The sequence below is a fragment of the Rhinolophus ferrumequinum genome, chromosome 10 (genome assembly GCF_004115265.2).
Source record: "Rhinolophus ferrumequinum isolate MPI-CBG mRhiFer1 chromosome 10, mRhiFer1_v1.p, whole genome shotgun sequence".
Lineage (NCBI taxonomy): Eukaryota > Metazoa > Chordata > Mammalia > Chiroptera > Rhinolophidae > Rhinolophus > Rhinolophus ferrumequinum.
In genome coordinates, this window is record NC_046293.1 from 87,233,562 (window position 1) to 87,258,619 (window position 25,058).

At 46.5% G+C, this 25,058-nt stretch overlaps 1 protein-coding gene across 5 annotated transcripts in view; it reads right to left on the minus strand.

Annotated features, from left to right (window-relative positions):
• The window catches only part of PRMT8 (protein arginine methyltransferase 8), an 89,169-nt gene that overhangs the window by 13,681 nt on the left and 50,430 nt on the right, over positions 1-25,058 (minus strand). For all 5 annotated transcript variants that reach the window (XM_033118480.1, XM_033118479.1, XM_033118481.1 and 2 more), the window contains 4 exons: positions 23,147-23,210; positions 9,154-9,296; positions 8,445-8,532; positions 1,281-1,396 (listed from right to left, as the gene is read on the minus strand). In XM_033118480.1, the coding sequence (XP_032974371.1) occupies positions 1,281-1,396; positions 8,445-8,532; positions 9,154-9,296; positions 23,147-23,210 (411 nt within the window). The remainder of the gene's footprint in view (positions 1-1,280; positions 1,397-8,444; positions 8,533-9,153; positions 9,297-23,146; positions 23,211-25,058) is intronic.

Genomic DNA, 25,058 nt, shown 5'->3' on the forward strand with positions numbered 1-25,058 from the left:
ATCCCCACCACTAAATAATGCTACAAATGGATGTCTCAGAGCAGAAGTCTGGTCAAAACAGAGTCTTAATTATAATAAAGTGTCACACTATACAACGTTAATAGCATGAAAACAGCAATTAAGTGTGTGAAGAAGGGCAAGTGTTTTCCCAACAGGCTCGGCAAGAGTTGGTTAGTGCATTAGTGAGAGAGGTGATGGAGCGCCTTCTGGTTGCAGAAGCAAACAGGCCGTCATCAGCCTTCTCAGGGGTCCCGGGAGGGGTGGGGGAGGGGCAGGACTGCAGCACAGGGCTGCGTCCTCCACCCCGACCCTTCCAGAAAAGAAGTGGTATGTGTAGGACCCGAACAGGCACGTATGTGTAAGCAAGATGAGGGCTGGGTGGGCTGCTGACTTACCTAACGAACCCAGATTTTTAAATTAAAAAAATCAGCTTGAACCATATGATACTGATAATCTTTCTATATTTTGTAAAACCATCTCAGATCAGTAGTTTATATGGTTTGACGTAATGTATTAACGTATAAATGCAAAGACTTAGAAAAAGGACTGCAAAGATCGATCCGATATGTGAACAGTGGTTCCCCTGGGAGGAGTGTGCAGTTGAAAGGGAAGGAAGGTCAAGGGGAGCTTTGAGTTTTACTCTATCACACTTGGCTTGTTTGACTTATTTAAGAACGAGAACGCACTAAGGATTGGTGGGCAGAGCATACTGACCAGGTGTTCTGCATCTGCACTGGAGAAAAGCCTTGGAAGAAAAGACGTTAGATCCTATACAAATAAGAATACTCGGGAAGGGGGTGTATGTCTGTCTGGCCGGTCCCCTGTGGCTAGGACGGGGGCACGGGGCGGGGGGCATATAATGCGGATTACGCAGCATATTGAGGTATCGGATTTCTGTCATAAGAGAGTCATTCACCTCTGAATGGAGTAGAGTAGCTTCTCCAAACAGTAACAGACCTTCCTGCCTCCAGGGTGTTCTCTCCTCTGATGCCCCACTCCCCCACACTGCCCCAGCACTACTAAGGGACGTGCACTGACTCCCTCCCCGCAGCTGTGCCACCGTGGAGTCCAGTAGCTATCTCCATGGCTCTGCTCAGTGACAGCGCCTGCTTCTGACTGGTCACCTTGGGACGCCAGAGGCTCTGGACAAGGTGGCTGTGCCTCACCAGGCTGAGGCTGTGCAGGAGCTGGCGATGCATTTACTCCAAGCCCACAGCTTCCCAGGGTGGCACAGCTGGGTTCCCGGCATGCCCAGGCCCAAGCAGGATGAGTCTGCAGACCTTTATTAAACAGGCATTGGTCACCACTTGCTTTGGGTCCACGATGTCCACCAGGGGCTCCTTCATGGCAACGTCCCGGATGCAGCTCATGTCAAAGCCGTAGACATTCTCCCACCCTGAGGGAACAGAGTGAGACATGAGGGCCAGAAGCAGGACCGGCAGACATCTCCGACCTCTTTAGCATTAGAGCACAGCATGCCCAAAAGGGTGAGGGGCAGCCCGTGTTCCTCAGAACAGGAGAAGAATTGCTCATCTGGGTGTAGAGCTTTGCAATGTGCCAAATGCTCATTCACACTATCTCACTTGTACAGGTCCCTCTTTCTGGTTAGGAAAACGAAAGCTCAGAGAGGCTGAGAAACTTCTCTAAGGTCACACAGCTGGAATGCGACAGGGCCAAGACTAGAACCCAAGTTACCTACTTTCCTGTCTCTCTCTCTCTGAGCTAGCAGAGTCTCCTATGAACTTTCATCTGCCATCCACCTTTCTATGTCAGTGTCTTTCCTCAAGCCGTTCTGCACACTCAGAAGGCCCATCTCTCTCTCTTCTCCCAGACCCGTCCACCGAACCTTTAATGCAGCAGAGAAACATGGGCTTTTAAAGTGAAATAGGCCACAGTCTGAATTCCAGCACCACCTCTTATGGGCCAGGCTCTTGTGCAAATTCCCTAATCTCTGTGAACCTCAATTTTCTCAACTGCAAAACGAGGGGGGTGTCCATGAGAATCCTTACCTTTCGCACATGCCATGATGCACTCACTAAGGAGCCATCCCATAAGAAATATCACCCAGGTGGGGCACAAACCATCCCGGCGCTGCTCATTGGCCCCTTGGGGCTGCTCATGAGATGCTCTGAGTGGGAGAAAGATTTAGGGTGCAGGACTGGTAAGTAAATGAATGCAAGTCTGATGGCCCACGACTACCCTTAAATGGTCTAATCATTGACATAATTGAGCACCGAGCTCAGGCCAGACTCTTGGTTTCAGCTACCCAGCAACCCCACGAGGAGACTTCTATATGACAAATGAGAAAACTGGGGCTGGGAGGAGTTGGCATCTGGCTCACATGCCGTGTCTGGCCCAGTGTCACATGTCAGAGAAATAGTGGAGCTAGTGCTCAAACCCAGTTTGTCCCCTAACCCATCAGCTGCACTGGCTCAGTGTGGCAGCAAGCACGAATGTAAATTCCTCTCTGCACAGTGCAGGGGGTGGTCTAAGCAGAGGCTTTAGTTACTAGGCAGCTGAATCTAATTTGTCTGTTTGCTCAGACAGGCTGAGAAACGCATTGAAGTAGAGATGCTTTTCTCTAAAATCTTACAGGATTAAATTTTCTTTTAAAATGTTCATCAAACAAATGGTACCTTAGGGAACCATGTCCCTGTATGTTTGGGCGAGAGGGATTGTGAGGCGGCAAGAAAGCTGTGTTCCTTTGACTCATACTCTTTTCTAAGGCACACAAAGACCTTCCTCAGGTTGAAGAGCCAGAGAAAATAATCATCTCCCAGAGGGTGAGCACTTGTAAAATTCTGGCTTGAGGATAAGATGCCAGTCACATCCCATTAAATCACCCAAGGCTGCTGCCAAATTCCCAGTTGAAACCTACATTTGGAGAAAGAAGCTGCTCGGTTGGCAACAGAATATGCTTCAGAGAAGACCCCCTTCTAGAGTCTGGAAATAGTGACCCATCTTTTCCCCAGATAAAACACACACACACTAAGGCACACAGCCTTCCTTTAAATCCTTCCTTACGAGACCTGCAGCCATTCTCCTGCTCTCTCTCTCTCTCTCTTTCTCTCTCGGCCATGCCGTAAGTTAAGGTTCAGTGCAAGTGTTGGGCAAATGCCTTAGAGAGCCTGTGTGTGTAAAAGTTAAAGGCCTGGACTTCGGAGTTCAAACCTGGGCTCTGCCATTTGTTTGTTGTGTAACCTTTGCAAGAACTTAACCTCTCAAAGAATTGTTTTCTTCTTCTTTAAAATAGAGATGATGATATTACAGATACTGTATATGGTTGTTAGGAGGATTAAATGTGATAATATCTGTGAAGTGCATGAGACAGTGCCTGGCACATACTCATACAAAGCATTGATACATAATGCTTGTTACCATGTGGTGTAAGGTTTGGCTTTGCCACCATTTGAGCTGTGCGACTATGGGCAGGCAGATCAGTCCCCTTCTTTGGGCTTGTTTGTAAAGTGAGGAGTTTGGTTTAGTAGTTCTGTGTTCCAGAATCATCTGGGACACTTTTTAAAGTACAGATGGCTGGGCCCAAACCAGATCTACCAAATCAGAGTCTCCAGACTTGGGGCCCAAGAACCTGGAATTTTACAAATCTCTATGGGCAATTCCAACCAGAGTGTGGAAACGTTTGTGTTAGATTACCTTTAAAGTTCCTTCCAGTTCTCAGATGGGGAGCTTAAAATCTCACGGCCTTTGTGAAACCCTTTCCAACTACTCCCACCCATGGGACCGCTCCTGTATCCTCAGCACCAGTACACAGCACAGCATCCGGCACTATACAGGCCCACAAGTAATGCTTTTTTTCATTCCCAAATATTTAATATCTGTACTGCTTCACAGTGCCGGGTATTTTAGTTACCCTTCCAGGGGTTAGTTCATGTTCTATCTCTCCAGCTAGACTACCCTATCTTCAGTTAGTTATTCAGGAGACAGTTCATCCAGGACATTAGGTTTTTTCCTCTCCTTTCTGCTGACCGTTCATTTCCCATTAGCTCCGTTCACAGAAGTGGAGCAGGGATGGGAGAAAACACAAATCAAGCAGATTAATTTTTTGTCGCAATTCTGTCTTATCTATCGAATGAGGGAGTGTGGAGTCAGGGCCACTGGCTTCCAGGAAATATTGTTATAATTTTCTGGTAATTAAAAGAAATAACATCAGAAGGATTTGTGAGGTTTGGTTTATGGATTAAAACAAGCTCTTTAAAAGAACTGCACTATGGTACAATGAATGTAACTAAAGCAAAAACCAAAGCCCAGACTAGATTGACTCAAATCCCAAATTTAAAAGTCTGGCAGAGGAAAACACATGTTATTTTCTGGGCACAAATATTGTTCATCTATCTCTACTATTCTTTTACTGACAATTTTCAGCATTAAGAAAAAATTACAAGACACATGAAAAAGAAAAATTATGATCCATCACCAAAAGAAAAAATAGTCAATAGAATCAGACTCAGAGATAGCTCAGAGGTTGGAATTATCCAACAGAGACTTCAAAGTACCTATATTGAATATGTTAAAGTGTCTAATGAAAAAAATCATGAAAGATGCAAATTTTCACTGGTGAGATGAAAACTACCAAAGAGAGCCAATGGAATGCTAGAAATGAAAATCACAATATCAGAGACAAAGAATTTTTTCAGTGAGTGTATTAGCAGAATGGATACACCCATCAGAGAAAATAATGAAACTTGAAAATGGGTCAATAAAAATTATCCAAACTTAAATATAAAGAGGAAAGTGGTCAAAACCATACAGCATCCAAGATCAATGAGACAATATCAAACAACTAACATATGTATAATTGGAGACCCTGGAGAAGAGAAAGAGAATCAGGCAGAAAAAATACATATTTCTAGAGATAATGGCTGAAAAATTTCCTACACCAATGAAATCACCAGCCCATAAATCCAAGGATCCCATAGATCCTCGAGTAGGATAGAAACAAAGAAAAATACAATAGACACACTAGAGTCAAACTAATAAATATCAAAATAAAGAAAAAAATCTCAAAGCAGCTGGATAAAAAGAAATATGAAGTAATGGAGTACAAATTTTACATTTCAGTGGCAAGAGCTGTAGCTACATCCTCCCTTCCCACCCTGGTTGTAGCAATTGCTAGAGCCAATAGGACTGCCTCAGAGAAGAACAGAGCAGGTGCCACCAGGTGCCCCTTACAGATTCTCCTCTAGAGGAAAGGAAAGGTGTTTACAATAGGGTTATATAGTACAGGCTCTCAGGAACAAAGTCAAGTCCTTGTGTACAATAGGTCAGAGCCAGAGACTAGAACTCTGGATGTTGGAGGTGGAGGTGGAGGGGAAACCTATGGACAGCAACTGAGCCCTCCAGGAAGGCCTGTCTTTCAACCCTCCAGCGACAGGCACCACTGGCCTGGCAGAGGCCTGCCTTTTCATCTTCCCACAAGCCAGGAAGCTGATGTCCATCCCTCGGACTCAGCAGTTTGCAGATTCATGTATTGGGTAAGAAATCAAACAGCGTACTCACCAAGTTCCCTTCCAATTTTGAGATAAATCTCTTCCATAGCAGAAATTTTAAAAACTGATCTCTTTTCTCTCGGTGTTAAACACTACACCTTGCACTTTTTTCTGCCGGTTTACTTTTATTCATTCATTTGTTTGCTCATTCATTCACTCAACAAAATATGTATTGTGAGCTTAGTACATGCCTGTCATTTATCTCGCTTTCTATGTTCTCTAGTAGTTGGGGAGCAAATGGAGGGCAGGTTCTGTATTTCACTTATTCTTGTGTTCCCATGTTGTATGTGGTTGAGAAAGGAGAGGAGAGGAGCGGAGGGGAGAGGAGAAGAGGGAAGGAGATAGGAGAGAAGGAGAAGGATGGGGAAGGGAGGAGAGGAAACGAGAAGAGAGGAAAGATGGGGAGAGGAGAAATTATCCCTAATAAATTATTTTCCGAAAGGGCCTGGGCATGTCTCACTCTCCTGGCCCACTTTAAGATTATTCTCTTTTAGCTGGTTCTTGAGCCAACTGAAATTTGCTTACAATTGTTCCCTTAGCAACCAGCAACCTTTATGCTTCATTTTGATTTAGAACTCAGAGTAACCAGAAATCTTCATTTATTTGAAACATATTGTAAATGGGCTTGCATCCTTTACTAAAACCAAAACCAGATCATTTAAAAAACATTTGAATAGAAAACTTAACAGCATTTGAAATAAATTTTAAATGTGCATTTAATTTTTGTTCAAGAGTCAGGACCTCTTGGAGGGCTCAGTTTTTTTTGTTTGTTTGGTGGTTTGTTTGTTTGTTTTTGTTGCTGTTGTTTTTGACAGATACCCCAGAGCAAATATTCCACAAGAAAAATGGAGCTGACTTTCAATTTTTTTTTTCTTTCCCAGAAGCTATGAAAATTGCAGTGAACAGTGCAGGACTAAATCACATGATCTCCAGTCCTGGGCTAGCACCTGAGCACCAGGGCCTCCCCAGTCCCCTTCTGGCCCCAGCTGGCTCATTACAAGGTGCCCATGCCAGAGGTTCTTGAATGTAACCCAGGGAAGGGAGGAAGGTAAAGTGTGTTTGCTTTTAAACCATGAGGAGTTCCTTAATGAGCTGTGCCCAGGGTGGGAGCTCAATCAATACTTAAGTGCCCATAAGAATGAAGGATTAGCCTGAAAATTCTCCTCAAAACACTATTTGATTAAAAAAAAAAACAATCAAACAAAACAAAACACTATTCAGTACAGTTGCACGCCAAAGACTTCAAAAGCAGCGTTACAATGCAGTTTTAGGGCAAAATGTATTCTATTTGTGCATACATTTGATCACTGTTCACTGTTGAGTTGTTTCTGCAATCTACCATGAGAGCACATCTGTCCTAGACTCAGATCCACTGGAATTGCCAGAGCCATGAACAGAAAGGGGTTTAGTGACACGCTCTGAGACTAGACCATGCTGGTGCCACGTAGCACCAGGAATTGTCGCATCCCTCGATATGTATAATCTCACTTAATCCTCACAACAGGTCTATGGGATTGGTGACATTATCTCTAAATGAGCCTCAGAGGTGTTAGGTAATTTGCTTATAGTGACCCAGGTAGGATTTGAACCCAGGGCTGGCAGACTGCAAAGCGTGATCATCTAACCTGGGCCACCCTCCACCTCAATCCTCATCAAATGTTAGAAATGATGCCAGATTGGCCGGAGGAAGAGGGCACAGAGCCTCAAATAACTATCCCATGTCTGTCTTCTTCTGAACCTGGCTCTGAACTTCATCCTTTGATGTTATATTTCCAGTAGGGTGTGAACACACACAGACACATACATTCCATAGCACAGTCTAGCTGAGATCTCATCAGTGGCATGAACAACTGTTACATGGCAATTGTGTGAATCAATTTGCCGAACTGTTGAGTCTCAGCCTCTCAGGGCAAGAGGCATTTCCTCATCTGCTCAGTCTGTGACCCCTCCACTGTCATCTTGCCAAAGAGGACGTGATGCCTGAAGGAGCACGACCCCGGGATCTGCTGAGTCCACAGACTTCTGCTGTTTCTGTCTCCTGCTTTGGGCTGATTTGTGTGTGTGTTACGTGTGTGAGGGGTTTTTTGTTCCTTTGTCATGTTTAGTTCTGGTTGGGAGATGTGGCCATTTCTAACCTTACAAAAGGTTAGAAATGTTTGCTATAATCTTGTGGAAGACCAGGCCTGTGTCACTGAGAAATGTTACCTTTTAAATGAAATAGAACAAAGCAGACATTTTTGGACCAGATAAAACAATGAAGAGATTTTTTTTTTCGGTTGAGGGGGGAGCTTTTTTCTTTTTTTTCAGAGAACAAATTTTTAGCTGAGAAAGCGTTATGAATACAGCTTTGGATGTGAGAGCATATGCAAAGTCTCCATCTTTCCCCACCCCCACCCCCACCGCCATCCATTCCCCAAAAGAACCTTAGAGAAGAAAACCTATTTCACTTAATGTAAAGAAGAATCGGTATCATTTTGGGTAAGTCTGAGTGGTACAAAGGCAAGATCAGAATGATTGTCCTGGCTAGAGACCTGCCATTTCTGACCCCTGTGGTGGGGTTTTAGGATAACTGAACCTGCTGACTTCCAGCCACCTGGTCTGCTGTTCTTTGCAAAAGTTCAGCTTCTACTGCTTCAACTAATTTTTCATTCACTTTGCATTCATTCTCTCACTCCAGGATATTCATCTTATACCAGCCATACTGTTTATTTTCTCTCTCTAGACCTCCTACCCTTGGGACCAGAGGAAAACGTTTATAGACAGAAGAATCCAGAAAGGGTCAGAGGCGATTCCACAGACATAGCAGTGTGTTCATGAGACCGGCTGCTCGTCTCAGGCCCATTGAAGTGCCTGCCACTGTAAATGTGCAAAAACAAAAACAAAAACAAAACAATAACAAAACAAAAAAACCCAACAGAGAACGAAGAGGTGACTTACAGTGGATTTTGAAGTCCTTGTACTGTCTGTCTTCAATTGCTACCACGTACAAAGCTGCCCGGTCTGGAAACATAAGCCCTCCAGGTTTCTGTTGATGAATTGTGGGGAAATGGGTCTTGTAATCTATTCACCTGACAAAGACATCACATTTTGAACTGCACATAGAGTCACCAGACAGGCATCCCCTTGCCAGCATTTCTCATTCAGCAGGCTGTCACCTGGGCCAGGGTGAGGGCTCAGATGGCAAAGCTCACTTTTTAGTTTGGAGCAAGGAAAATTTGAGGGACCCGGGTGGAATCAATAGAGCAAATGGAGTTGGGGGAAAGGTAAATCTAGTGAGGAACAGTAGAAGATGGTACGACCTCTCAGCCTGAAGAAGCCAAGGTCAGAAGCATGCTTGGCTGTCTCGTAGCCATGCAATCCTAAGTACTTGTTGACCAGAACAGATGTTTGTCTTGGTAACACAGAATGGGTGTCAATTACAGTGAAAGAAGCCAGAGTTAGATCTACAGGAGAAGGTTGTCACAGTTAGACACGTTGGACCTTGGGACGATCATTCTGTCCCCTGAAGCAGATCTGCTTAAAGAGGGGGGGCTTGGAAAAGGTGACCTTCTAGCCCAAGTCCTCATATTCTTCCTAGGCTGTAGGCCGGGCTAGAGCAGCAAGACAGCCAGCAGACCGACGAGGGGACAGCATGCAGGCCACTTACCAGCCATTTGTCCCTGGCAAAGATGACCGTATTGAGCATCGACTCGTAGAAGAGACAGTAGCCCATCCACTCGCTGATGATGATGTCAACCTTGTCCACAGGCAGCTCCACCTCTTCTACTTTACCCTTAAATATGGTGATGACTGGAAAATAAGAACCCCAAGACCACACTGTGCTGGGATCCTAGCTGGGAACCATGAGGACCCACATCAGGGCCAGATCTACAGGTTGCAGCCCTGTTCTGATTCTGTTTTTAGGATGGGACATACCTCAACCTTCACCATGCTAGTTTCCACTAAGAGAATTAAAAGCTACTTGCATGTTTCCATTAAATTTATTGAGCAGTTACTATGTGCTGGACTGTGCTAAGCCCACAACATGTGCCATATCATGTAATCCCCCCCAACAACTCTATGAAGGAAACACTCTATTATTCTTCTTATTTACAACTAAGGAAACTAAGGCTTAGAGAGGTTAAATGGTGGCTGTGGAAATAGAGCCCAGGTCTAATATGCTATGATTCCAACACTCTTTTCATGGCCCCAACCTGTTTTAGGCTCTCATGATAATTGAAACCCAAAGAAGGCAGCGGTGACTTGACTCCTCTATTGCTCTTGCATCTGTTCACAGCCAGGGCTCATTCCCCAGGGCGCTCATGACGGAAGCATCTTGGTGTTTTGACAAGAGCTCTGCAGTCAGAGAAACCTGGGTTTAAGTGCTGGATCTTCTCATTACTAGCTCTATGGATTTCCACAAGTTACTTGATCAAACCAAACTCCAATTCCCCAGAGAACAACCTTGGAAAGTGACATCTACTTAGCAGGTGGTTATACTGATGAAATGAAATAACACATGTGAAGTTCAGGCTCATAGCCAGAGTTCAGCAGAAGGTAGACATCATCTGACATTTTCCCCCTGTTGACTGGTCCACATAAAGGTGAAGGGGATGGGGCCGGGACAAAGCCCTGCTCTAAGTGGCCTTGGCTCGTGAGTCACTTTCAAGACCTCCCATCCTTCTGTGGCTGGAGAAATTTCTTAGTTGGGTTTTTGATCATTTGACACCTAATTTTGGAGTCTCTTTTTATGTTCATTGTTGTAAAGATCAGAGCAAAAGCTCTCTTCGATGCTACTGGGTGATGTATTGGTTGGCTGGCTCCATCTGGACATTTCCTTTGAAAGATTACACATATTCATCCTCTGAAACCCTCTTTCTGCACCATTTTCTGAAAAAATCGCACAATGCTTGAGCTTTGCTGGAAAAATTGAACAATGGTCTGTACTCAGGAGTTAAAAAAAAAAAAAAAAAAAGCCTGTTCTGAATCTGAGTTTCATGAAAATGAATTTGGTTCAGAGGCTCCTAGATGGCAAAGGGCATGCAGGTCCCTGGCCTCCTTTCTTGCCTTCACAGCGGATAATGCAGGTGAAGCCGTGCCCGTTAGCAGCCTCTAATGATGTTCTGCTCTCAATAGCTGGTAGTTAATTAAGGCTTAATCAGATAAGGCCTCCTCTCTAAAGAGCCAGACACTTTGCACATGGGCCCAGGTCACTCTGGACGGAGACCCCAGCTCCTGTGGCCCTCCTGGTTACTGCTCGTGAGCCCCACCAGAGAAGTGAGAGCAGTAGAGCTGGTCTTCTCCAAAGGTTTGAAGGAGGTGGGTGGGTAGCTGTGAATGCTCTGGTTGTCTGGGGGCTCTGAGACCCAAGGGCAGGAACTCAACCCAGAGCAGGGCCCAAGGATGCACCAAGAGAACTCATAGGGGGACAAAGTAAAGAATTTTTAAAAATGCAAATAGAGTGCCTAATTTATATTCCTTATTCTGAAAAAGAACTGACAAATATGCCTGATCCACCTGCTTAATCATTTGCATGCAAAGCCTGGTTTGTCTTATTTTTGTAAACATTTTTAAAGTGTTTCAATGGCCTCCCTTTCTTTTCTCTGTGCACATTTATTTCTTGAAGGCTCTGCCCTAATGTCTGCACGTGTATGTGGGCACAAACACGCAAGGATTGTTCCTGAAGGAATGAGTGGAGGCATTAGATTATGACCTCCTTGAGGCCCAGGAAGATGTCTTCTTTTGCCTCTGGACCCGGCCTTCACCCTGGGTGCCCAGCACAAGGTTCACCATGACGATCCCATGGACTGGACTCCAGTAGGACTACAAGAAGCAGAAATGGACAAGAACATATAGTGTTGTCCGACAGGTAGGTATGTATGGGACAATCCATGGGTGCCTCCCCCAGAGTGAGGGAATGCAGGCCCTGTTCTCTGCACCAGCCCTCTTATCCATTTGCTGCTGTATCCTGATCAATATGGGCCCCGCAGTAGATAGATAGATAGATAGATAGATAGATAGATAGATAGATAGATAGATAGATAGATAGATAGATACAAATAGTTAGATAAGAGCTAGATAGATACAGAGATACAGTAGGTTACAGAACAGCAAAAATCACACTGTTTCAAAAAGACAGAAGGAATCGGTTAACCCTATAAAATGCTCAACAGTCGGGACCTGTGTTCACTTAACATCACCCTTCTGCATCCAAACATTTCTCAGAGCAGATGTGGTCCCCACTTGGCTTGGTAAGTAGATGGTCCCTTTGTGATAGGAAAAAGACACACCTCCCTTCAGTCTAGCAGAGACTGGATTTCACACCCCATTCATGACCTTCCCCAATTGTTTTTGTGCAGTGCCCAACCTGCACAACCTGATGCCTGGGGTCCTGGAGGCAGACAATTTATGCTCTTGTTCCAGCTAACAACTAACCTTGATGAAATAGTTTCTGTCCTCTGGGGCCTCAGCTTCCTCATTGGAAAAAAGAGGAGGGAAGATGGATCTGAAAATCCCTAAGATCCTCTGCAGCAGCAAAATGCTTTGGTTTTTCAAATACATATTGGGCTTGTGTAAGGTATTCTGTGAGTATGACTGGTGGGAATAACTGACATCAATCAAGAAACAGTGTCTGCAATGTCCAGTTAGACTGTACTTCGCTTGCACCAATTGCTCAAGTCTGATTTAAACAGAAAAGAGGCCATGTTCTTTCTATGGACCCAGATACAATTGCCCAGCCAAGTCACCAGAGGTATTCTTCCTGTTTCCTGTAGCCACAACAGACAATTACTTAAACTAAGAGATTCAGTTTCCCAATCTGCAAAATGCTGCTTCTTGTGGCATGGTTTTGGCAATTAATTAAGGGTTATTGGCCAGTGCATGGCATTGGGTTGGCTCAAAGAACTGTGTGGACATACATAGCTACAGGCATCCCTGCTCCGTGGAAAGCCTTTTCAAAGGGATCCTTGCTGCTGATATTAAGGTTCTGCGCAGCTATGGGCTGCAGAGCCCCGCTCCCAGTCTGGACTCCACATCACTGTGTCAACTCAAGGTTGTACTGAGGTCACTCTCCAGAGCTGCATTTTTATTCCATAAGGATGATGGAAAATTTGTTCAACTAGCTGTGACAGACCCTGGCTCGTAAATTTTAGAATGATTAATCATAACTAAATGCACAACAGGAAGCAATGAACTCTAAATTAGGAGATTTTTTTTCCCCTGTAACTTCAAGTTTGCAAATTACATCCAGATTTTTTTTTTTCCTTTTTGACTTGCGTGGTTATTATATAAATTTGGTCATTCTGATTCATGGTCATTTGTTCTACAGTTTGTTTGTTTGTTTGTTTGTTTAACAAACAGGCCAGCCTGATCTCATTTGGGCCTGCAATGTGTCCATCGAGACAGCAGATCCCACAGGGTCCAAGTTAGTGGTCTCCCCCTTGTAGACTCCTCACTGTTTCCCAGAGCAGATCCTCTCCCACAGAAGAGTGGGCATCGAGGGTCATGAGTGCAGGACAGGGAGCATGTTGTGAGACAGCAGAGCCTCCGTGATGACACCCCCCCCACCCCGCCCCTCGCACAGACACTCGCCGCCCTCTGCTCCCCGGCCACGCTGCTCACACACATGTTTTGGTGATGACCACGCCGCCTGCCACACACCTTCTGAGGGCCTGACTCTCCTCCAGCCTATGGTCTCTTCCTCTGAGATGTCTATTTTAGCTTCCTATTTCCAGGATCTAGCAGAGCACTTGACTCTTCACACACATTCAAAGATTGTTACTGAATGAATGGATGGATGAATAAGCAATTTTGAAAAAGAGTATTGGGTTCAGAGACAAAAGATCTTTAAACTAGTCCTGATTATGATGGTAAAAAATTAGTAGAGTTCGAATAGCAGCTTGCAGCGTGATTTCACATATATTATCTTAATAATCCTCACAGGAACCTGTGTGGTTGCTTTGATTATTCCATTTGCCTAATGAGAGAACTGGAGTTTAGAGAAGCAAAAGATGGAGCCAAAACGTAGGCCTGTTGTGTACAGTTCACCAACCTCCCTGAGATTCTATTCCTTCATCGGCAAATGGTCAGAATACCTGACTCACCTACCTTGTGGGATTGTTGTGGACACTGAGCAAGTGCTTGGGATGGTGGCAGGGAGGAAATCAGAGAAGGCCAAAGATAACCCGCCCTTGCCCTGGACACTGGTCTGGTTGGTTGGTAGGGTGAGGAGAGGTAGGCGGAACTATCCTCATCGCAGAACCCAGCAACCTCTCTGCGATCAGCCCGCCTCAGCTTCCCACCCTGGTCTTCTCCAGAGTCCAGATTCACGGATAAACCTCTTTTACAAGGTAGACCCAGCCCCATGCTCGAGCCAGTGGTGATGGGAGAAAGAGGACAGCAACAACTTTACCCTCAGTGTCTGGTGGCACTTGGACCATATCCTGCGGCAAACAGACCCCACACCCGGAGTGGCGTAAAGGAGCCCTGGAGGCCAGACAATTAAGGCCGGACAATTACGTTCGTGAATGCCTTCTAGAAGAAGTGCTACATCCCTCACTGCTGAATATCACTACGGTCACCTTCCAAGTACTCCCCTTGGGAAGCTATGCACCGACGCCAGTGCCTAGTCCACCCTTCAAAGCAAATTTGGAACTCTTTTTCTGGAATGGCCATCAGAGCGACCATTGTATTATCCTTGGTGTCCTGAATGTCATCAAATGCCTCCCTTTCAATATTTCCTTTATCTTCGGGTAAAGAAAGAAGTCATTGGGGGTCAGATCAGGTGAGCAGGGAGGGTGTTCCAATACAGTTATTTGTTTACTGGCTCACAGTGTTTACTCCCTCACAGTGCCGTGTGAACTGGTGCATTGTCGTGATGCAAGAGCCATGAATTGTTGGCGAAAAGTTGAGGTCATTTAACTTTTTCACACAGCCTTTTCAGCACTTCCAAATAGTAAACTTGGTTAACTGTCCAGTTGGTACAAATTCATAATGAATAATCCCTCTGATATAAAAAAGGTTAGCAACATCTTTGCAACAAGCTCGCAAACTTAATTGTCAGAGCTCACATGTACACTCAATACAGTATTAATAGAAACTTAAACATAGTTCCCCTCTGTCTTCCCAAGTGCTCTATCCACCCAAGAACATAGGACTTGAGCTTCGGCCTGGTCCCCAGTGCACATCTTCCTGACTTCATGTCCTCGCCTGCTCTGGCTTCCTTAAGGGCTGAGGGCCCGGTCTGTTTAGCTGGAGCTCTCGGCTTTGGCCAGAGCCCTTCCTGGCCAGAGACACTGCCTGACATGTGTCCTCCCCTAGCCACTGGCTGGACTAACACTTGGGTAATCAGAAGCCTACCAGGACCTGTCCGCACCCCAAGTTATCACCGACCATTTGGAACCCCCAGTGTAGTGGAGCTGGGGTCGATCCCCGAAACATCGGCTGCAGGCAGATGATTTTGTGGGCTTGTCCTGGAGGGTGGGGATTCAGAAGGGAGCAATACTAGACAAGAGTGGTTGAAATCAGTGGGAATATAGAAGGTGACAAAGCTTCCCATAGGCTCAGAGATTCAGAAAATCATGCCAGGTTCCACTCTCACTCACTAGTTATACATGGAACAGGCAGAAAGTGTCTCCCACCCCAGGGAATTGTACCAGCAGTCCTTCTGTGTAAACATTCTTTCCTCCCTCCTTAGCACGCTGGCCTCTGCTCGTCTCTCAGGTCTCCGCTTCAATGCCCTCTTGGCAGAGAACAGTCCTCCTTCCAGGCTGTGCTATTCCAGTTTAAAAACAGGCTCTGGGAGAGGAAAAGAGCCCTGATTTGTAGCGTTTGCTGATGTCTGTGGTGTAAAGATGTCCACCATGGACGATTTTGACTCCCTCCATGATGTCACTCTCAGCAGGGCTGGGAAGACAGAACCAGCTCCTGGCGCCAGGCAGGCTGAGCAGCCCCAGAATGCCGCTGCCACCACCCAGTCGAAAGAAAATGCCTCATTTGTCTCATGCTTCTTTCTAAGTGCTTTCACAATTTTAACTCTACTTGGACGCTGTTTGTTCGTGTGCTTTGATGTGCGTCTTCTCTGTGAGACTGTAGGCTTCATGACAGCAACGATCTCGTGTGTCCCATTCACCAGGGACTCCCCAGCGCCTGGCACAGGGCCTGGAGAGTGGCACGATAATGCCTGATAGACGAGTGCACGAAACCCAGTCCTAAGATTGTTAACGGGCTGCCTAACGAGCAGTCAGGAAAGGAAGTCACAACCGCGGGAGTTACCTACCAGTCCAGGTTCATTAAAAACAATTACAGCTGACTCATCTCATTTCTTCTTTTGACAGCGTTATTAGTCAAGTTAATAAATGAAATAATAATAACAATAGTTAACATTTATTGGCTGCATACCGCCCACCAGTTACTGTTGTATTTTACACGCTGGTGTGCTAATGGATACTTAAGAACTTGCTCTCCAGGAAAGAAGCCCCGTTTTCGCATTTGGTGATTTATGTGGTATAAATACTCCCACTGTGGCCAATTTCAAGCCACCAAAGTGACTTCGTCCATTCCACAAATCTACCGAAAATTAAACAATCAGCTCTCAGGAGCCTGTAGAGCCTGCTCCAATACCCCACGGTTTTCCACACAATCACTTTGTCATCCTCACAGTGACCGTATGCGGTATGTGCCACTATAATCCCCATTTCACAGATGAGGAAACTGAGACACAGAAAGTGAGTTTGACAAGGCCCTCGCCTCCATGGCATCCTCATGGAGAAGGTAACAAATTATTGTGTGGATTCACAACTGGCTACCTGGGCCCAACGGGCTGATTAAGGCTGAATGTGGACCAGCCTGAAAGAGCTTTGCACTCGCCCCAGGGCACCTATCAAATATTGTAGGTAACACCAAGTAGAGAACAACAACCCCAGGAGAACGATGTTCTCTTTGTCAGGAAGGACCAAATCTAACAACATGAAGTTTAATATAAATAAAAAGTGGGACTCAGTCTGTGTTCAAAACATCCTCTGAGCAGGTGCAGGCTGGGAACTACAGCGTGGCAGTAACGCAGGCACCTATAGTTGATTCCAGCTCAGTACCAGTGTGATCTGGCCTTTCCCACAACTGCTATGGAAACTGGAGCTGCACGGTTACAAGTACAGCACCTGGGCACTCCTGTTGCCTAGCTGTGTTTATTTCTCAGTGTGACTCTCTAGGGGTGAGAGAGGCTCTGAAACATGGCCAGAAAAAAGGGGACTCAAACCAACACAAAGGGTGAAGCAACTGGGGGCGGGGGCTGTAGCGTGAAGCTGTGGGAGGAGATGTGAGAGGCTGCTCACTGTCCGTGGAGGTCTCGGGGAGGCAGTGCTTTCTAACAATCACAGCTCTCAGATGGCTGGTGGTGACATCCCTGTCAGAGGAATCATTCCAGGACGGGATGACTGCAGAGCACAGAGGAATGCTGCCGGAGCAGAGGATTCCAGCACCATCTATAAAAGGCTTGGAGTGTGTGGCAAAGAAGGAGCAAAGCTGGAAAAGTCATTAAGCTTGAAAGGACCTATAGTTCATCTTGTTAAGCTCCTACTACACATGAGGCCCCATATTAGGCACTTTACATACATTATCTCTAAGCTCCCAACAATCCTGCAAGCGGTGCACCCACATGTCCCCTCTACAGAGAGCAAGCAGCGCTCAGAAAGGTGAGCTACGTCACGTTGCAGAGGCCCCTTGTCGCTGTTGTCATGCTACGCTCAGGCCTCTTCCATCCATCACATATATGCCTGAGGACGCGCAGCCGTAGAAGAAGAGAAAGGAGGAATACACATTTTCTCTTTAGTTTTCTGAGAAGTAAAAAGATTATACTTTTTTTATTTCTAGAAGTATAAAAATTGTATCAATCCTTGAGCTCCCATGTCAACTCACAAATGAATCTACATTTGTAAGCATCTCGGCAGCCCACTGGTTTCCTCGGCAGGGAAACAGAGGAAATAATAGTTGTCGGTGCCGAAGTCAAAGGAGGCTGTGAGCACGTGTGGGGGCCATGCGCGTGGAAGCAGCCACGTGAAGGTTGCTCGTCCACGGCAGGTGGCTTTCTGGAGCTGCGTGTCTACATGTGAATAATCCATCCGAGGAGCGGTGTGGAGGTGGAGAAGGAGAGAGATTGATTGATTCTGGGTGGCAGGTATTTTATGTCCTGTGTTGTTATTTATGTCTGTACACCTACACTCCTGAGACCCACACAAATGCTGGCTGAAGCCTCATTTCAAAAGCATTTCCATGGAAGCCGTCATACAGTCAAGCTGTCCTCTTTCTAGTACACATGCCAAGGCCGGTGAGCTGTGCAACAGACAGGGCGCTGGGTGGTCCCACCGGCTCCACCCCACCGCTGCTGCCCCCAGGGAGGAAGAGATAAAGGCACTCTGCCTTATAAAGGCCCCAGGGCCTGGGGTTCCCTCCTCCTTCCTATAGTGTGTGAGGAGCAGGAACAGGTACCAGGAAGAGGTGGGGGTGGGTATTCACTTGGGGACAGTGGTTTGTCCTTCTTGGGCCTTTGCCTCAGTATCAGAATCAAGTAGGAGCCAACAACATACAGAGCATGGAATAATTCCATCCTGAAGCCATCAGGAGGGGCTGAGCAAACGCCATCCGTGCTGCCCAGGGAGGGGTGGGGTATGGATACCACCACAGTCCAGAGTGGTGTGTAGAAGCCTGAGTGGGTGAGAGCAGCCCAGCAGAGCACATCAGAGCCAGAGCGGGGTGAGCAGGGCACCCCAGGTGTGGGAGGGGGCCGTTGGGGGTTCCGGGGGCATCGGCGCAGGAGGGCAGCCTGGCTCAGCCAACCGGAGCCTGAGCAGGGAGGGGAGAGACTGCCTGGAACAGGGCGATGGAGCCCAGCACTGGGTGACAGAAGCATCTTCAAGGGGCAGGAGGTGCTGACAATGAGCAATTGTCTACACACAAAGGGATTGATCCAATACGTAAACATACTCAGAATAATAGGAGCCAGACTTTTCACAAAGAAAGGAGTCACACATGGAAAGGGACATAAAAGCTCCAGTGAACACCGTGGTGCTGGTTTAGAAGTGGAGGTGTCACATGAACTTGACAATAGGTATAGACAGATGTAGAAATACATGTTGGGTGAGTGTGTATGTACACACACACACACACACACACACACACACGGTCTCTCGTTCTTCCCACTGAGACAGCCTGGGAGCATCAGCACCCTAAAATCGACGAGCACACTTAACCCCGTCCTCATTTCTCAATGCCATTGTCCACTGAATGGAATGAAGACTTGTTAGAAAAATGGCTGGTTCTAGAACAGAGGCGTGGACACTACAAGATGAGCCTGAAACATCTGTGCCAGAAAATGAGAAGGCTCACAAAGCGTGCAGGAGGCATGTGATAAGGAGTTAGAAAGCAGCGTGAAGACACACCCAGTAACCAAATCAGGGACAATCTGAGTATAAAAGTAAGGATGGGTAGTAACAGACACAACCTATTGAATAAAATGGGAAATTAATGACGAGGAATAAAATATTTACGTGGTTTCAAAGTACCGCACCCAGAAAATCTTACTAATTACAAAGGGGGAAAGAGCAGCGTTCCCGTGGAGAAGCCTGGCCGCCGTCGCCTGAACCACGTGGTCGGAGTCAATGGCGCCTGGAACGGGACAAATCAAAGCCACCCCCATCCCCCACACCCCCCGAGTAAGCAGTGAGAACACCATGTGTGTCTCTGGTGTTCTTGCAGGATGCGTCACCAGAACCCAAATGAAGAGTCACACAACCCAAACTGAGGGACGGCCACAGGACACTGGCCTGTGATCTTCACGGGTCAAAGGCCACGAAAGTTGAGGAAAGCCTGTGCCAGCTTGAAAGAAACTAGAGACATGACGACTCAAAGCACCGTGTGATCTGGAACTGAAACTTTTTGCTGTGAAGGATGCGATGGCAACAACTGGCCCAACATGACAAGGATCTGAGCACCAGATAATGAACATGTATTCATGTTAATAACCTCCTGATTTACGGCTGAGCTGTGGCTATACAGGAAAACGCCCTTGTTTGTAGGAAATGTACATTAATGTATTCAGAGAAAATGGGCATCTTGTCAACAACTTACTCTCAAATGGCTCAAAGAAAAGGAAAAAAACCAGCTGGATCTGCACCTGTTTTTGTAAATTGGAACATTTCGAAAATTAAAAGAAAGAAGAGAAAAAGGGAAGGGAAGGGCAATTTATAAAGTTATAGGGGTCTGGAGCAGGAGAAGGGAGGCGAGGCCACGAGGTGTGAACCAGAAGGGGCAACTAGAAGCTGTGCAATTCTTTTTCCTGGCAAGCTTTCAGAGCCAAACTGCCCTGCTGCCGAAGGTCAGGGATCTCTCAGCTTCTGTCAGGGATCTCTCAGCTGTCAGGGATCTCTCAGCTGCTGTCAGCCTCCTCCCTCCGGGCCCATCCCACGCTCTGCTACCAGTGGTTGGGGCCATAGCCCTCTGCAAGCTAGGAGGGAGGTGAGTCTGGGAGGCTGCATTCTGGACCTCAGGAGCCAGCGGCAATAGAGATAGATGAAGAGTGAGGGGATGGGCAGACCCCCCAAGGGCAGGAATTGCTGTGCAAGTGAAACCTGTGCAGAGGCAAGGGGATGGTCCAAACGTTCTTTCAAGGCACCTCAGGTCTCAGGGCTGAGATGCAACTACCCTGAGAGGAAATCTGACTCCGCATCTATTTGCACCTCCCCTCCCCTCTAAGGATTTGACTTTTCAATTTGGGGATTGGCAAGTACTCATTCACTTTCACATCAACATAAACACACCTTAGGAGAGCGCACCAACAAGGGCCCAAACCAAAGCTCCACCCCACGTCAACTATCCTCAGTTTGCACAGCTGTTAAAAGGGAAAACCACTTGCCCCTGTTTCGTAGTTGGGGAAAGGGAAACCAATTGAAAATACATGGATGCCAGGCTGTGTCACCCTTGTAGAAGCCGAATTGGCCGTTTTCTTTTTCCATCTTTAGTAGGCAAGTAGAGAGGTCTCCTCTCTGTCCCTTCTGCCCAGGTTAAGTACAGAAGAGATCTTGGCCCCCCTGAGTGAAGCAAGAGAGGCAGAACGCCAAGCCAGCGGTTGGGGGTATCTGAGTGACAGTTCCCCTAATCGAGCTGGAAAGAGGCCTGTGGATCTTGGCTCTGCTCATGGCCCCCAAGGATGTTGCTCCCCATTCACCCCTAGCCTCTTTGACCGTCACTCATCACCTCCACCCCTGCACTTCCTCACTTCCTCACCCAGCTTAGAGTCCACAGTCCATGACTGTCATAACTCAGTCTCCCCTCTCCCTCTGTTGTGTCCTCCCAGCAAAGCCCTGGCCCAGGAGGCCCTCCCCTCCACTCATACCCAAGATGCTGAGCGTGGGAAGAGAAAAATCAGACACAGGGAGAACGGCGTTCACTGCATATCTGTGTCCACACATGTCTAACAGGTGCTGACCACCCTCCAGCCATCCTCACTAGCCCAGCGTTTAACCTCCCGCCTCCCTCTAAAAGAACATTCTATTCCTTCTCATCTCTCTCCAAGGCATACCCCTCGCCACCCTGGGTTTCCCATCAATGACTGTCTCATTCTTCATTGAAAAAATGGCAGCAACAAAGCAGGAGCTTCCCACAACCAGCCCACCTCCATGTGAACCCACACTCCCCGCCTTCCCTCTGTTCCTGTGGTTAAACTGTCCCTACTCCAAGAAAGAGGCCAATCTGCCACCTGCGCTTTGCACCCTGGACCCTCTTTCCTTCTCAAGGTTCTGGCTCCTGAATTTACTTTTTCCCGTATCTGACATTTTGCTCTTGCTCTCTAGAGGACCATCGAACCGTACATGCTTGTTTTTATATTTCCTATCCTTAAAAACATGTCTCACTTCCTTGACCCCATGCCGCCCTGTAGCTACTGTTCCATTTTTCGGTTCCTCATCACAGCAAGACGACTCCCGCATAGTCCTCGCTTCACAGTCTCTCCCTAACCCGCTCTAACTGGGCTTCGGGCCCCACCCCGACACTTAGTCTGTTCTTGTTAAGAACGCTAGTAACCTGGAGCTGAGCTGCGCCCTCCACAACTAAGACTGAAAGGACAACAACTTGACTTGGAAAAAAAGTCCTGGAAGTACACACTGTTCCCCAATAAAGTCCTGTTCCCCTTCCCCAATAAAATCTTTTTTTAAAAAAAGAATGCTAGTAACCTCCATGTGGCCGAATTCAATGACTACGCCTCTGTTCTTATCTTGCTTGGTGGCTTAGCACGCCCTACAGCAGACCACTTCCACCTTCCTTTGTCTCTATGGCACGTCTCTCCTGAATGTAAATTCTCTGCCTCTCTGCTGGCCTGTTCGCCTTTGTTTGACCTCCAAATGTTGAAATGCCCTATAGCCCTATCTGTGGCCCTTTTCTTTCCTCTGGGTAGGGATGCTTGATCCCTAAGTGGCCTCATCCTGTGGCTTTAAATAACATCTGTAGGCTGAAGACCCCCAAGTGTTTATTCCATGCTCTCACTCTCCCTGGAACTCTCGACTCATACAGCCAAGTCTTACTCAACACGTCTACCTGGATGTCCAATGGGAGTCTCAAACCCTACCTGTGGAAGTGAGAACTCTGGACTTCTTCCTCCCTGCCTTCTTCCCGTAAGTGCTCTACCTCATCTCCCACCATCCACCCAGCACTCAAGGCAAGAAAAAGTTAGTCCTCGCGCCTGTCTTTTTCCCATTCCCACATATGGTCCAACAGCAGGCTTTCTTGCCTCTATTTCCAAACATAGCTGCAGCAGTCACCTCTCCCCACCTCCACTGCCACCACCCTAGGCCAGGCCTCTCCTTGGAGCACTAAAATAGCCTCTTAGTGTGTCTCTGCCTGCACTCTTTATGCCTGCAACCCATTCCAACCCATTCTCCAAAGGGCCTTCATCATCCTTGTTTTCCTAGTTTACAAACCCTACGTCATCTGGCCCCACTCAACAGTCAGCCTGTGGGCTAAATCTCATCCCGCTGACTGACGAAAGATACAAGGAGGTCTTTTGATCAGGGACGTCTGTGGGCATGAGTGTGTTCAAGATGGGCTCCAGGGGCAAGGGCCTGGGAAATGCTGCAATGCATGGGAAAGGAGTAAAGAGAGGACAGGAAAGGAATACATTTCTGTAATCAGACTCTAGCCTGAAGAAGGTGCTGCTGCCAAGCCCAACCCGACTGCTCACACGGCCCCGTTAGCAGCAGAGCCGGTGGGCAGTAGAGGACCACGTTTCTCCAAAGGCGGAGACTGGGACAGCTAGGTTTCCACTGGGTGGGTGATGGGGAGAGATAGGCCTGGGGGTGTGGAGAAGGAAGAGGAGGATGAATAGCTGCCGTTTTGCAAAACCTGGGGTCAAGCAGAGGGCATGGTGACTAAGATTTAGCCACAGGCTGGGCTCATAGGAATTTGAGCTGGGACAAATGTGCCCTTGGCTGACATGGCAGGGATTGGGAACCTCAGAACCCCACGGACAAAGTCCTGCTAATAGGGCCTCAGCTGGGCTCCAGCTCCCCAAGGCCAAGTGCTCTATACCGCTTATGCCAGTCTATACCACCCAAACAAGAAAGTACACGCCCCTCACCCCCTCCACCCATGGGAAAACACACAGGGATGTGTCTTACTGTTGTCCAAGTGGTTGGCCTTAATGATCTTCTCTGAGTAGTCAGAAATACTGGAGCATTCAATCTAGAAAGGGCACAGAACAAAGGAGCAAGGTGTCAAAAGATGTCCAACACCAATTTAATCCATGGAGAAGCTAAGGCCTAGAGGGGTGCAGTAACTTCCCCACAGCCATCACTGCTAATTTGTGGCAGATTAAAAACTACAATGCAGCCCTCCTGACCTGAAGGCCAGCGGCTCATCCACTAAATCCGGCTGCGTTTCCTGTGAGACAGAAACCCATCCTGTGCTTTGCGATGGAGGACCCAGTACCGAAGGTGGGAGATTTGGAAGGAGTGGGCAGGCCTCACTCTTCTGACCAGGGGAGCACGGGATGAAGAAGCACAGCCACTGTCTTCCCAGGAGAGGGTGTAGGACTGGCCAGAAGTGCTGTGAGCCTCCCTTGACATTATCTTCCCACCCCCTCAGCCCTCAATGGTTAAACTAGGAATTTTCCAGAATAGGGACCATCTGGAAAAAGCCAAGTCAGGGCCCCAGGGTCAGTCTTAAGATCTCCCCCCCATACCCGTACACTCAAGCTAACTCATCTTCTTCAGTCTCCACCTTTCAAAGAATGTTTACTTTAATTTGTTTACTTTAATAATTGTTTTATTTTTCAATTACAGTTGACATCCATTATATTAGTTTCAGGTGTACAACATAATGACTAAAAATTTATATAACTTAAGAAGTGATCACCCCTATAAATCTATGAATAGTATCCACGTGACACCATATATACTGACTGCATTCCTTACGCTATACTTTACATCCGCATGACTATTTTGCAACCACCAATTCTACATCTTAATCCTTTCTCCTTTTTCATCCACCAACCAACAACCCTCTCAGCTGGCAACGATCAGAACGGTCTCGGCATCCATGAGTTTGCTTCTGTTCTGCGGGTTTGTTCTGTTCTCTAGATTCCACATATAAGTGAAATCGTATAGCGCTTGTCCTCCCAGCCCAGTACCCTCCAGGTCCATCCATGTTGCTGTAGATGGCAAGACTTCATTCTTTTTTATGGTTGAGTAATATTCCATTATACATATGTACCACCTCTTCTTTATTCATTCATTCCACCCAGGTTGTCTCCATATCTTGGCTATTGTAATAATGCTGCAGTGAACATATGGATGCACATGTCCCTTCAAAGTAGTGTTTTGGGTTTCTTTGGATAAATACACAGAAGCAGGATTACTGGGTGCTTCTTTGTCTCTTATTATAGCCTTCGTTTTAAAGTCTATTTTGTCTTGTAGAAGTATTGCTACCCAAGCTTTTTATTTTTCATTTCCATTTTCATGAAATATATTTTTCCATCCCTTTACTTTCTGTCTCTGTGTGTCTTTCAATCTGAAGTGAGTCTTTTATAGGTAGCATATGTAAAGGTCTTATTTTCTTATCCATTCAGCCACTCTATCTTTTGATTGGAGCATTTAATCCATTTACATTTAAAGTAATTGTTGATAGGTAAGTACTTATTGCCATTTTATTATTCATATTTTTAGTGGTTTTTTTTTTTGTCTTTCCTCTAAATGTTTTTCATCTAATATTTCTTGTAATACTGGTTTAGTGGTGATGAACCCTTTAGCTTTCTCTTGTCTTGGAAGCTCTTTGTCTGTCTTTCGATTTTAAATGATAGCTTGCTAGGTAGAGTATTCTTGGTTAGGTCTTTGCTGTTCATCACTTTGAATATTTTGTGCCAATCCCTTCTGGCCTGTAACGTTTCTGTTGAGAAATCAGCTGACAGTCTTACGGGAGCTCCCACATAGGTAACTAACTGCTCTTCTCTTGCTGCTTTTAAGATTCTTTGTCTTTACCCTTTGGCATTTTAATTATAATGTGTCTTGCTGTTGGCCCCTTTGGGTTCATCTT